We start from the raw sequence: 15,179 nt of genomic DNA, 5'->3' as shown, positions 1-15,179 counted from the left end.
ATTGATCAAATTGGGCAGACTTTTATTATTTCAAAACGAATTCAACGGCTGCCTTTCTTGAAAAACGTGGTAGTGACATGAAAATTGGTGCTTTGGAATAGATACAGCGAGTGCCGAAAATCTATCTCCTCAAAGATTGGTGGGGGTCAATGGAATGATAACGCGTAACGCTTCCGACGATACCTTTTGGTATGATCGCTAGGAACATACATGGCACCAAAATTGAGAAACAGATTTTCTAATGAACATATCACGTCCAACCTAGTCATTACTATCCAACAGCTCACCATGAAGTAATTCTGGAATGGTCGCTATATATATCACTGGAGAACATGTGTTTCGTGGCGAGGTTTCAATCCCTTTAGCGGGACAGATAAGGAATAAAACTTCAGAAACTTCTATTTCATTTGAGTTTTCCCTAATATGCTAAGACTGACAACTTCAAGTCCAACTTTTTATTTTTTTCACAAACCCCTAAACAGAAATACGATTGTATCAGTAGGCTATTCGCAATTTGGCAATGGAAATGAGTTTGCACAGTATAGGATATTTCATGTCAGACGGCCATTCTGCTGTTGTGAGTCCAAAAGTTTTAATAGTTATGAAGCGAAACCACCTCGTGATTTTCCTAATTTAGAAAATTACAAATTAGATTACATCAAATCATTCGCAGATCCCCTGAAAATGCTTCGCGGACCCATAGGGGTCCCCGGACCCCCGGTTGAGAACCCACTGCTGAAGAGCGTTATCAGTTAAGGCATAAGAGGCAAGGCGAATCAACAACATACGATAGAGTTTATCGCGCTTCCGCAAACTTAATCATATGCTATACGATTCCCAGACATTATTATCATCAGGAATTGATATGATTGGAATTGCGAAGCGATTTGATTAGAAAATGGCGGCAAGGTCAGCGGGAAGTCTGCGCTTCCGAAGATAGCACCAAGAAGCGCACCTGTGTAGAGTCCCGAAACGCGGTATAAAAGTCGCCTCAACTGAAAGAGCATATTTATTCTGAACGTATTGTAAGAGAGATACGGATCCGACAGTTCCACAGGCATGGGTTCAAATAAATCTATTTTGGCGAAGGATCCATACAGTGCGGAACGCAGGCTTCTATGCCAAGAAGGAGACTGCAGTTATAGTTCGCAAAATTTACAAGTTCCACCAAATACACCGGATAGACTGCCTTTGGAACCTGTACCGGTCCCAGGAAACTGTCCAACTCTGAAGGAGACGGATGAGATTATCGCAGGTTGGAACGAGCGGGGGATGTTGATTCGACCAACGCGGGCCAATTCTTACAGTTATAGTTCGCAAAATTTGCAAGTTCCACCAAATACACCGGAAAGACTGCCTTCGGAACCTGTACCGGTCCCAGGAAACTGTCCAACTCTGAAGGAGACGGATGACATTATCGCAGGTTGGAACGAGTGGGGGATGTTGATTCAACCAACGCGGGCCAATTCTTGCAGGCGTAAGGGACGAAGGGATCAAGTCAACCTCAACCAACGAATTCGTTCGACTGGATTGGATCGCGAAGTCGCTGGAACTGAACCGCAGGACGCACTAATTTATCAGCTTAGTTCCCAATCTCGAGAAGTTTCAAAGGCGTGATGGGAAAGCTTTCATCGAGCTATCTGCGTGAACGGGAGAGATTACAGAAGATTTATGATGAGTCCGATTGTGCCCGCAGTTCCTGTGCATCTCAACATATGGAAAAGTCGGCATATCAAATTTCTTTCGAAGAGGTCTGCGAAGATGCGTCGTACTATATAATGTAAACATGTTTACATTCTATAGTCGTACAGTTGCGAATCCGGTGCCTCGAAATACATACTGTTCTAGAGTCTACTACTTAGCTCTGACAGTGAAATTGTCGCCGAGTTTGATAGGGATGTTGAATACAAATTCCAAAAACGCGTAATAGTACATTTTTGTTCGACTTGTACGATTTCTCGTTGCTATTTGCTGGTATATTTTGTCAAATAAAAATGATTTTGGTACAAGTTTCTGCGTATACGAAGCGTTTGGTCCTGGTGTTTGATATAGTGATCACGTCTACTGCAGTACAAAATTAATGAAGTTATGATTTTCTTAGGGCTATTAAATTCTACTATTCGCTCCGTTCGACGGTTTAGACTGCACCACAGAGCCGACGCGCGTCTTGCTGCGGACAAGGCGCAAATGGATATAACGTAATCCCGATATAAGAAATAGGATATTACACAATTATTTCCAAAAGTCCTCGCTAATCCGAGTAGAAAAAACCGCCAACTGTATCCAACTTGCCAATTAGTCCTAATAAGAAACATGCATAGCGATGTAGATATAACCTGGATGTTAAAGATAATACTTGTGCTCTCGCCGAATCCTCCAACAGGATTCTGCTATAGGATAGAGCGTGAGAATGAAGTGTTTGTTAGAGTTTGCATTCGAAGAGTGCGGGACCATTAGACGCAACTGTATACAGAGAGATAGCCTACTAGGTTTTGCCCAACCTGCGACTCCGCGAATTGCGCTTCCAAAGGATCCGGACTTAAAATAACGACCCCGCAAAATCGTAGCTTAAATAAGCACCGCGTGTTGGCAGAACCATCAGACATCGACAATGCTTCGACGATAAAATGACCCGTTCTCCCGTTCAAAAGCAAACTTTGCCATAGGTTATCCACTGACGCGAACATTTCCGAAAAGTAACAGTACGTTCCATCTATAGAATTATCACCGTAGATTTAAGCTTCGCATTGCAAACTGAATCATTTTGGCTGAACAAATGCCAATTGGCCACAAGACCAAAACCAATTCTAGACCAAATTGAAGATAAATAATAATTCAGAACTTTAAAAGAATTATTGTGATTTGGGAGTAACTCATTATGTTTAAATATGTAATAGCGTAAGGCAGAGATCTCAAACTCAAATGTGCTTGCGGGCCAATTTTCTAGTTTTTGATGATGCCGCTGGCCGCAGCATCAACAATAAGGATATTCAATTTATAATTTCCAGGTATGCCTTATTTGACGGGACCTTTCAGACAGACATCGGGGAAATGTAATTTACTATTGTATTATTCACGCTTGACATGGAAAAATCACATTTTCAAATATTTGAATTAAATTGTTTTTGTGCCGGGCATAATTTTTTTAAATGAGTTATCGACATCATGCGAAAGGATGCATCATGACATCGTAAAACTGTCGGGTTATAATATTGCAGCACGTGTCAGAATTTTATGAAGAATATTTTAAAATATACTGAGGATTGATCTGATATCAGAGTGTTGGAGAGGTGTTTTGATATAGTCGTTCGCTGGTTTTGATATAGTCGTGATAAGTATAGGCTATTGTTACTTTCATTGCCAAAGTCAAATTAAATCAGCGTTAGATTTTGTCTTCGATTATTATTGGAACATATCAATAACAACTTAAATATAGTCATTATTGAGCCATAGTACTAGCATGGCTTTTCAACCTTTTAAGCGATCGTACCCATTGTGCTTCCAATGAGATTTCTCGTAGCCCCTGTCCATTTTCAACACAATTTCTGATGGTGCCTATATTATAATCAGAAAGCCCATTCATATTAAATCTCGGGTAGCGCGAATACTATTTTCCAGTTGAATAAACTGATCAGGAAAATGTTCCACAGCATATAGGCCTAATTCCAGAATGCATCTCGTACACCCTGATGTGGTGCTTCGTACCCCCTTGGGGTCTGCGGAACCTGGTTAAGAACCCCTGGAATAGAAATGTCCAATCGGCGTAGAATTCATTGGTTTTACAACTGTAGAGCGTACTACTACCTTACTCGCCACCGATAATAACATGTATAAAGAGAACAAACAATACCCAGCAGGCAACCAACTACGTCACGGGGGTCACAGAATGCCAATCGTTGCCATACTGACCTGATTAGATAGCTATATACGCTACGCAACGTAAGCTACGACCTTTTGATATATTGATATTCCCCATGGCAGTTTCATAGATTGTTGCGTGCGTACCGTTCCGAGTCGCAAGTCCTTTTCTGATTTTAACGTTTGACCCGACTCAACTCGAGTCATTTTTATTTAATCACCCCGTCAATTCAAAATCGAGTAATTTTACGAGAAGGTCGCACCAAACCAAATCACAATTTTCAGTCACGAATCATCAACGGGTCATGTTTTATCATAATGAAATAGAAATGTGACTTAATAGCTGATCTTCTACCGCATGGTAGCTTTGTAGTAATTTCTGTTACCTTCTGTGCGTTTTTAGGTCTTTTTGATCCGTAGGTTGTGGTGAAAATCAGCGAAATAGGCATACAGGATTTTCGTTAGTGTTGTGAGATATTTTAATGTCACAATTAGCTAAACCAATATAACATGATTACCCCTATAATCTTGAAGATTTACGTTTAGGATATATGCTATTTAGGATCAACTATGCGACTCCATAGGCATTTATGTTAACAACGATATTTCTATTCAGGTTAGAGTTCACACGGGCGAAGGATTACCGCGCCATCACAAGGCCACGGACAAATCAACGTGCGACAGCATGGTGTCGGCATTGTGATAATGGAAACAATGCAAACCCCTCACATTAGAACAAAAGCTTCTCAGCGTTTGTCTATCAGGAATCCTAATCGGTAGATTCGCGGTTTGATTCGCCATTATCAATTGCTATATCGCGTCGGCTGGATACCCCGATTGTCATGCAGAGATGACACCTGCGTTCAATAGAGCCGGTTAATTAAGCAATTATACCTAAGCCGATAGGTTCCCGCCGTTCAAACAAAGTGCAGTGCGAACGCAAAAGCGGGCGACAAGCTTCCGTCCTGCGCTGTCTGCGAGAAAAAGGCATAAATGACACCAGGCTATTGTTCATAAATAATTTCGTAATTAGAGGATCTGCATCCCAAGGGTGCGAAGGGCTGAGTGGGATTTTCGATGAGTTTTGTCAACCGATTTGTGCTGCATGTTTTGCATGGTTTCCCGAGCAATTTGTAATGTTATGGCGCGACAGGCAATTGCTATTATCAGAGTAGTACAGAGCGATTTATTGGTGGGTCGGTGTAAGGGCTAACGTGAACGGAAGGTACTGATTACGAATGTGTGATTCTCTTCATAGAAAAGCAGTCATTTAGCGTTGTATGATCGCCTGCAAAAGTGCAAACCGTAAAACGATGGCCTCACGTAGTAGAGTTTAGTATACAGTTTAGGTAGGCAGATAGATATGTTCATATTGAGATAAACCCAAATATCTTCGGCTGACACTCGTCAGGGGTAATCGTCAGCAACTAAAATTGGAGAGAACTACTATATAGCTGCTGACAATAACCCATGCCGAGTGTCAGCCGCAAAAATTCAGGTTTATTTCAATATGAGTATATTATTCAATTGTATAGGCCCATATTGAAATTTCGCACATCCAAGAGTCACATCTTACTTATACCTGTATTAATCCGATCGCAGCTTTTAGTTCGCGCATACAGCAACTCGAAATAGTTTTTGTAATATACATTTATGGTTATAAATGAGTGGCCAGGCGGGGGCGACCGTCCACAACAGCCTATGCAGCAGATGTCGGGAAAAACGGGTATTCCCGTGAGCGCCCACCATCAGCAAGCCAACAGGAGATTCAATCCCTACCAACTGCCTGTACAGCACGTCCGGCAGGTTCAATCGACTCGAGGCGTTTCGAGTATGCAGCCTACTGTTCAAAATGGACAATTAAATGGGAATACTCACACGTATTCGTCTGCAGTTCATTCGAATCAAGCAATACTTCAGAACCAGATTCAATCGTGTCAGATGAACGGTACGAATATAGCTGTGAACAGCTTACCTTCAGTAGTTGTGAGGCAGAATGGGATGCGTCCACATGAAATGCTAAATCCAAAGCATCACTTACAAGGATATACAGCGTCCGTTCCGACGGGTCAATGTGGCAATTTCAAATCGGCTCATCCTCAACAATGCCATGCGAGTAACACCAGAGCTCCAATCAACGGAGCCAATATCCCGCGGCACCAGGCAGTGAATTCGTCGCAGGGAATGCAACATGCTGCGATGCATCGATCAAGCCAAACTCAGCCTTTGCAAGTAAACCGCATGCAACCAGTGCGACTTCAAGTGCCTGGGCATCACCCGAATGGCGGTATGGAGGTATCTTCTCAGCAAATGCTTAAGCAAATGCAATATATACCCAACACGAGGGTTCAGATCGACCATTCCAGGAAAATCCAGCACTTGAACGACCCTTCTTGTCAACAATCCGCTTCGATGGTGAACCAAGCGAGTGTAGCAGGAAGAAGCCAGTCGGTACCTCTGTCTCACATGAACATAAACACTTCGGCAAATTACGACGGACAGCCTACCACAGCCAACATTCAACGGCATCTTTCTGGAGACACAAAGCTGCGACTAGACTTACAAAAGCGACAAGCCCCTCAAAGATACTACATTCAAAACGAGCTGAGCACGTTACTGCAGACTCCTGCACAGCCCCAAAACCAACTCTCATACATCCTTCCTGGGTCAACGTCAACGCAGGCACAAATGCAGGTGCAAAACATCGATCCGAATCAATTGCGTTACTCAACGGAAACGCAAGTTCAGCGCAAAATGCCAGTCAGCCGCACCAGGAGGTCTCACCCTTTGATGACGTATCCGATGTCTGTAACATCTCCTGTTTATCGTGGACAAATTCCGCAGCAACAGCAAGTGCGACCTTTAAACAACACTGCGTATCAACAGCGCAGCGAGCAAATGCGATACACTCAGGAACAGAGAATACAAGGAAACGAAATGCAAACCTCAGCGAACCCTAGACGAATCATGCAGCGCAGATGGAGTTTGCCTCAGGAGCAGATACTTGGTCAAAATACATCCCGATATTTGGCTACATCCCCACTAACGCAAGCCATGAATCAAGAGCAACAGCACCAAGCTAGTCCAGCACCAGTGTATCGAAATTCTCGGGCCGGAATGAGAAGCTATTCAGCGCCATCACCAAACTACAATCGTGGCATCACCAACGGAGGAGGCGTCCAATCAATGGACAGCCAGTTGGATACTTTCATGCAAAACAACGGTCAAATCGCACAGACGTCGCAATATCAATATCGTAGAACACCAGCGCAAGGAAACGCTCCACACACGGCACATGCAGGCAGCCAAGTCATGGCTTCAGGACAGGCGTATATCCAATCCAATTCTTCTGCGATGGCCCATCCACATCAGCAGCATCCGCGCGAAATTTCACAGAATATGCTGAATCAGGTCGGTAATTTGCTTGTTCCCAACTGTGTTAGTCAGTACCGTACTGTAAACTCGAGTAACAGATAAAGTGCAGTTTTAATAAGGCAAAATGAGCGATAGTAATCGAATGGCGCTGTAATACAAGCATCGTGAGGTGATAATGGATATATGACCACATCTTTGTTCAAGCTGCATTGTAAATCAAACGCGCGGCTCCTTGATGGAAATCAGAGGTGGTCAAAGTAGTCAAGAAAGCTACTCAAGTAGAAGTAGAAGTAGCGACGAAAAAAAAATGTAATCAAGTACGAGTAGAAGTACTTTTTCCATAAGCAACCTAAAACTACTTGAAGTAGAATCGACTGACTTTAAATCTACTCAAGTAAGTAAGTAGTTGTGAAAACGATCGTAATTCGTTCACATGAATAGTCAAAAGGTGCAAATTGAGCAATGCGAAAGGTGCCGAGCTTGATTCATAAGATGTATACCAGGAGGTATTCAATTTTCGACAGCAAAAGCATTCGTCCGCATCATGGGATAAAAATGATAGTATTGATATGGAAATGCGATACTAATCCTCTGTTTAATCGAACAGCCCGTTTTAGAAAATATCATGGTATGACGCCCTCCCCCATATTATAAGGCCCGTCGTGTAGTCGAAGAGCAATAAGGAGAAGTTTTATAGGATGCGGTGTGAGCACTTTGCGAGATTATTAAACGTGAATAAAAAATATGGTGGATCGTGAAAATGCCATATTGTGTTGCTTTATTTCCGGAAATTAAAGGCATTACTGCACTTGCTTTTATACTTCAACATGTATGTTATCGAGCCAAAAGAACTGATATTATTAGAGATCAAAGTATATGATACTGGGAATTGAAAGTGAAATGTAAATACTACTTCTAAAAGCGGAATATGTATTTCATGTCTAAAGACAGAAAGTTTCAAAGGTGGTATGCTAAAACAGCTCTAAAACTAAAAAAGTCAGAGTTCACTTTTCCAGATTATGACACGCCATGGACTGCTAGATTACGATATGATAAGTAAATGCTAGATTGCGAAACATCAGTTTCAAACGTTATGATGGGCCATATATACTGTGGTGAAATATTCCATATGGGCAAAGGGCGACAATGCGGTGTGAACGGAACCACGCCAACCCGCTACCCAAATTATATTCACCGATACTTTCGTGAAATCATACTGGCTACTCCGTATCCACTGAGCGCGAAGCGCGACGAAAATTCTGGGTTTTACTCAACTTTTATGAAAATTAAATGTTGATACTCCATCAAAACAGCCCCAAAATTCCTCAGACTATCTTCCTGATTAAAGGGTTAAACTACTTCTTCTTGACAAACTGAAAATAGCGAAAAGTAAGTAAGTAGATCACAAAAAAATATGAAGTAGAAGTTGCGAAAATCAGATCTACTTGAGTAAGTACCAGAAGTAGAGGGAAACTAATTGAGTACTTCGAAAAAGTAGAAGTACTTCGTTACTGACCACCTCTGACGGAAATAGCTTTTAGCTCGGACGCAAATTCACAGCGACAAAAAAAAAACGATCCAATCGCTACCGGATTATCAAATTCTTAATACATACAAAGAGTTAGTTATAGATATTAGCCAAACAACAACGTAAGACTTACGAAAAACAATACGACCACAGGTAACACACAAGCACAAAGCTCCTTGCTTAGAATAAGCGACGTTTCAGGAAAACCAGACGCGCAAAGCGCACAAGGCCATTCATGCGTCATAAAAAGATGCAATCGCGCATAGCAGCCACCGGCGGTAACCGGTATGATAGAATATAGCGTTTCATTTTTTTGTCGCACCAATTAAAATCCGGTAGAACACAGTCGTCAACGGTATGTAATATATATTTGCCACTGTTTCATAGATTACAAGTGTTCCAGCGCAAATCCCGTATCTGGATATCAAAACAAGTACCCAGAGTACGGAAATCACGCTATCTCACCCGGAGCCGAAAGCTGGAGACCGCCAGAATAGGTAATACAACGTAAACTCGCATATTAGACCGAGGAGCGTAACGATAACCCGATATTAATTGAGAGATTCTGAACTTGGTGTAACTTCAATTTCTGTCTATTAAAGCTATTGACTGCAGACTGCATTATAGTCTACCGTAGTTTCAGATTTCACTGCCATATTGCTCTTTCATTGCTAACTCGGTGTACAATTATGATTGTTTTTTTTTTATTTTATTTTGATGGAAATTCTGTGCTACACAAACCATCACGTTTCCGTGACCTTTATCTGCTTTAAAATATATTTTGGCGCGAAATATTCATTGATTTATTTTTCATTCAGCACATCGAATATCGCCGATTTGAACATATACACGCAAGCGGAACAACGCATTGTCGGCGAAGCGAATCGGGGCTCTCCTTATGAAGAAAACGCTCTTCGTGCCAACGAATCTATGAACGGTGGATTCTCCGAAGCCGTGATACGTCAAGCACCTAATCCAGTGTGCAAAGCTGACCTGGACAGAGTACAAAGGTTTTTGGAGAGAGACTCGCCGACAATCTTACAAAACGGTATGTAAATTCATGATATTGAGATAGCCAGTGGTAGTAATATATCCGATGACACACGCCATTCCATTCCTGCATTTAGTACTTTGCTTTATCACGTAGGATCCATGATACCATCTAACCGTCCGTACCGTATTCATTATTATGAGTTTTGGTTCGATGAAAAAATAAAGACTCTCCCTTTTTCTATCTCCCTCTCATTATCTAATGTAAATGTTTACATTCGGTGGTATATTCATATATATTTTTGCACGTTGCCAGACCATTGAGTGTTCAAACTTTGCAGGGAATTTGAATGGAGACCCCGGAGCAGTTTCAGTCAAGCCAAATACACTGACGATTCAACTCCCACACACCGTTCAAGAGTTTCAACAATTATCTGGAAAAGTTCTTAACAACAACCGGAGCCCATCGGTTGATCACTCCGCTAGAACAATTCATCATTTCCCGGCAGATGGCGGTAAACGACCAGCGCGACGTCGAAGAAGTAAGAACCCGTCAACCTCGAACGAAAATCCTGTTGTGAGTTATTGATTCTAGATTACTTGATTTAGTTTGAATCGACTCTTGTAGGTATATAACTTCAATAAGCAATTGAATAATATATTCATTTTGAAATAAAACCCAAGTATTTTCGGCTGACACTCGTCAGAGGTAACCTAATCGTCAGTAACTACTTTAGAATTGGAAATAATACTGTATGTATATCCACAATTTTATCACCAAATATAATGTAATGTCACTGCCATGGAATATCGACTAATCGAGTTAGAAGGCACCAAACAAGCCATTAACTGCAATGCTGACCGGACACACGGGGTTTCTTAGTACACTGGTGTTGCCATAGAGCTATCTGAGAATATAGGAGTGTACAAAAGCTACTGTTCCAATCCATTTATGACTTTATTATGAGCCTCACAAATTATCATGTTTTCAGAGCAAAAAGGATTGGCCGAAAGCAGACCAATGCAATCCACCTAACGTAACGCCTCCACTAAGTACCACGCTGCCGTTCGATCCAGAGACGGTGAAGAAGAATCAAGATGGAGGTAGATTACGATACAAAGTAGTAGTACCATATTTGATAGGCCTACATTCAGAAATAGGTATTTGTAAGTCATACATTTTATACATTTTACATTTATTAAGTCGAACAGGCGGCATGGATAAGTTGAACATTTATTTTACTCTTCAGGACTGAATGACGAGGTGCCGACATTCTTCAAGTGCAACTTATATAAAGAACAAGTCGCCCAAAAGATGCAGAAACACCTGAAACTTCAAAGTGAGCATTCGATAATCAGTGATAGTCATAATCATTATATGTCTCAGTCGTATAATATCATCAATCAATCAATCAATCATTTTTATTTATCACACCAGTGAAAATCCGGTATGGACCTGGATGACGACGAGGGGCCGCAAGGCCTTAGTACACAGTCGCCACCTGTAGGAGTACACACATTCCAATCAATGGTACGTAACAAATGACAATATATATACAAAACTACAAGAAAAGCAGAGAAAAAAATTTCAACAAGGATACACTAGCTATAAATATTACAGTTTCGAGACTGCAGTGCAGAAATGAGTCAATAGAGCAGATTATACAGTACTTTCCAACAACAATAAAGTAGTTGCAATATCGGCATTTAATCAAATATACTTATCTAATAATTGATAGATTTACTCGGTCGTGAGCAAAGAAGGCTTGCTGGATTATATATATACAGGGGCTCAAAGTAGTCAGAATTGGTATACTGTAGTACTGAAGTAATGCCGTAAATTCAACTCCATCACAAGTAGAAGTAGCGAGACATGCGAGAACTAGTACTATAGTGGGAGTATAAAACGAATGCCTTAAAAGTGTGACGGACATAAAAAACAAAATGAAAAAGTACGTAGTTTTGCCTAAAAACCGTTGAAGAGAAATACTAGTAGTCTGAACACATAACGACTGAAGTAAATATTGCAAGTAGGTAAAATCGACTTGAGCAATCCGAAAAAAGTAAAAGTTCGGTTGTTATAAAATAATCTTTTTTCCGAATTCTGGGATTCGCTGATTACATTGTTAGATTGCCGAAAAAAGGCAGTACACCAAATTTGACTCAATTCCAACCTGCCGAAGCCGCGGCAGATCCAATTGAAATTTCTGAATTTATTATTATTTTTTCAAATTCTACTGTCAACCCCATGAAATCGTTGAGTTGCCTACAATGACGATGCAAAAGAAATTTGAGGCAATTCCCACGCGTAGAAGCGAAGTTATTTCAGTTTTTCATCTATAATTCTGGGCTTACCCACAATCACTCCTAGTTCGCCAATCTAAAACTTTCAACTGCAATAACTTCGCTTCTACCGGCTGGAAGTGAGCAAAAATTGTCATGCATCGTTCTTTTAGGCACAATTTAATCAGCGAATCTCCGGAATCCGGAAAAATGAGTTATATCTGAACAACCTTACCGGCCACCTCTGACTATATTCAACATATATAATCACTTGCTGAAAGTGTGAAGACCTTATAATATAAAGTGTAAAAGTAGTTTTCCTAACAGAATTCGTTCCTGTTCTGATCACCTCTGACCATATCCAACATATATAAGCAAATCACATGTTAATAATACTGTATATGTTTATTCAGATGATAAGAAAAAGCTGCCGATCGTATATGTTCCGAAAGAGCGCAGCCCGCAAGTTCCAAGCAAGCAATCGGTGTCGAAGTCCGAAAATTTGGCAGAAAGTACACATGTATTAACCGGAGAGGCGCACGAAGGCAACGAAATTCAGACGCAATCGGACACCGTCGGGGTCAGTCTAAAGGCAAATACTGATTTCACCCAACTTGAGGCCCATCGTATTCCAAACGATACCGCCAATAGCCTAGAACGTGCTAGTGACCACGTAGAGAAGAAAAAAACAGAGCATAGTCCTGTGATCGTCGGAGAAGGTGATCTTTCCCTACTCAAACCCACGATTGACCTCTTTGCTGACATCAACGTCTGCGATCACCTTCAAGTAGGCCGTACCAATGAGCCACAAGCTACACAAAGCAGCCGGAGTTTCCGAAATCCGGAAATATACCGGTGGGAGAAAGAAATCGAATCATTCGTGCGTGGGCTATCGGATAAAATCAGTTCGAGCGTTGACGTCAGAGAAACGAGTACAAATATCAACCGCTATCCGGACACATCCGGATTTAAAGGCAATTGCAACAAGTCTGAAGATTTGGAGTGTCTTGTGACTGAAATAGCAGATGTCTACTGGGACTTGTACGATTCTCTTTGCTTCGAAAAGAATGACGCAATCGACACTGCGGGCTGTGGCACTGAAACTGGAACCCTGGTACGCTGCGGAAGTAGCTAATCTACGTATAAAAGACTCGAGTCGGGCATGGCTAAATTAAGTACTGAAGTGATTCCATTTCAAATCCAGTATTAGGCTCCGTGTCGAGTTGAGTGTCATCCGTATGAGTGTGGATGATATGGAAAGTTCATGTATGTACTAGTTTTATACGACTACAAAGGTATAGACAGATCATTTGGTATTTTTCGACTTTCATTTGATTTTGGTACAATGACATCGGTGGATCAGTAGACCTACTTCACATAAATATCACTTAACCTTGTGCCACATGTCTTGGATGCTGTTTTATGACCGATTGAGGTTTCAAGGCTTACTGAAATGTTAATTCCCGTTGATTATACAACTATAGAATGTAAACATTCTATAATACAACTCTTAGTGGAAATAGGCGTATTGTTTCAATACTGTCGTCTCTCACTGTCAACTCGAACCATTACAATTCATTATGCCCAGCCCCAGACAAGTCAAATCTGTCTGCTATACCACGCTAGGTGCAATTTCCTCGTGATGATGCTTGGTGCCTCACCTCACGTTGGTTCCCATTTTCCGTGATCTCAGAAATTGTGGTTGTTTGATGGCATTCTTTTATAATAAAATAAAGTTCACGTAATCCGTGTGATTTTCAGCTGTTGTTGATTGATTGATAGGCCACGTTGGTCAAGCACAGAAGTAATACCGCATATTTATACTGTATTAGAAGTGTGTGAGAAGTCTAGGTAAAACTCTAACACAGGGGTAGGAAATTATTTTTCTCGGCGGGGCAAATGCGAAGCAGAAAATACGTTGGTGAGCCGAGACAAAAGTCTAGACTATGTTCTGCGGCGTCCAGTTTTATTTCTAAGTTGAAAGAAGTGAATGCTATCACATGTTGCTCAGTGGATATGTTAATACTAGGCTCCGATCTGTGTGGCTTCGTAAAATAGCCTTGCTGCCGCTAGCCGGTCCGCAACAGCCGAGTATGTGTTCGCTGCACGGTTTTTCTCAACATGCCGACTCAAATTATATTACTTAAACACGGAGACCTGCTCGGTACTCACCATAAACTAAAAAGACGGGTTCAAATATGTAGTGCTCCAAATATTGTGGAAATATTGGCCTTCAGTAGATCTTTCATTGCTTGGCACCAGTGGTGGCTTTTGGGGTGGGCGAGCGGGCGGTCGCCCGGCCCCCCCTGGTCGAAATGCCCCCCTATTTGGATGATGCGCTTTTTTCAAGGATACTAACGAATAAACATGGAAATCCGTGTACCCAGCAAGAATATGATTCCGTACAGACGTGTGAATCATCATCATGTCTCTGCATGCGGTAGAATTACTTAGTTTTGATGTAGTCTATCATTGCACACATGCAATAATAGACATGGCCGAATCCAGCACCTGACCGAACCTTACCGTGGTGAAAGATAGATAATAATAACAGATGCGAAAGGGGGGTCTGGGGGCGGAGCCCCCCAGAAGTCACGGTTAGATGCTTATAGAGGGCCCCCCGGTAAGTCTCGCCCAGCCCCCCGACCGTTCGTAGGGCCACCACTGCTTGGCACAACATGGTTTGGGTGTTAGGACTGGGGATGACCGCTAATCAGGTGCACTGACTGCATTATTTTACGAATTAGGATTTGGAAATGTATGACATAACTGTTTGAAGCACAGATCTGGCAACAAACAAGATTTGACCTTAGTGACCTGTAACTTTGATTGTTACGGCATCATTTGCTATAACGACGTACCTACGTTACGTAATCACGGTTTAAGTAAACGCATTTCCGGATCAGTTTCGACAGTAGTTTTTGTCCACACGTGAACAGTAATATATATACTTCATAGTCTAATTCCCAAGGAACTCTTCGCGGGCCGCACTACGCCCAGGTCTGCTCTAACATGTGGCTGAAAGTATACCACTGCATAAAAGGCTGTTAAAGTCCCCTAGTTTAAATATATGTATTTTGGCAATGGTTGTCGAAAGTAACCTCAAGTTTGATATCTTTGGGAATCATTTGATGAAAATGTTCTT

The 15,179-nt window shown here is 41.6% G+C and overlaps 1 protein-coding gene across 1 annotated transcript; it reads left to right on the top strand.

The window, feature by feature from the left end:
- The first annotated feature begins 5,464 nt into the window (after positions 1 to 5,464).
- On the top strand, positions 5,465 to 13,794 carry LOC145442252 (uncharacterized). Its single transcript, XM_080320151.1, has 7 exons — positions 5,465 to 7,269; positions 9,149 to 9,258; positions 9,580 to 9,809; positions 10,093 to 10,328; positions 10,744 to 10,855; positions 11,002 to 11,091; positions 12,448 to 13,794. The coding sequence occupies exons 1-7, from the start codon at positions 5,512 to 5,514 to the stop codon at positions 13,167 to 13,169; spliced, it is 3,258 nt and encodes a 1,085-aa protein (XP_080176277.1). The 5' UTR covers positions 5,465 to 5,511; the 3' UTR covers positions 13,170 to 13,794.
- The last annotated feature ends 1,385 nt before the right edge of the window (positions 13,795 to 15,179 follow it).

This window comes from Botryllus schlosseri, chromosome 7, assembly GCF_051294905.1.
Source record: "Botryllus schlosseri isolate E-star chromosome 7, Bs_hap1, whole genome shotgun sequence".
In the NCBI taxonomy this organism is placed as follows: Eukaryota; Metazoa; Chordata; class Ascidiacea; order Stolidobranchia; family Styelidae; genus Botryllus; species Botryllus schlosseri.
This window is presented reverse-complemented; position numbering and strand designations above follow the sequence as displayed.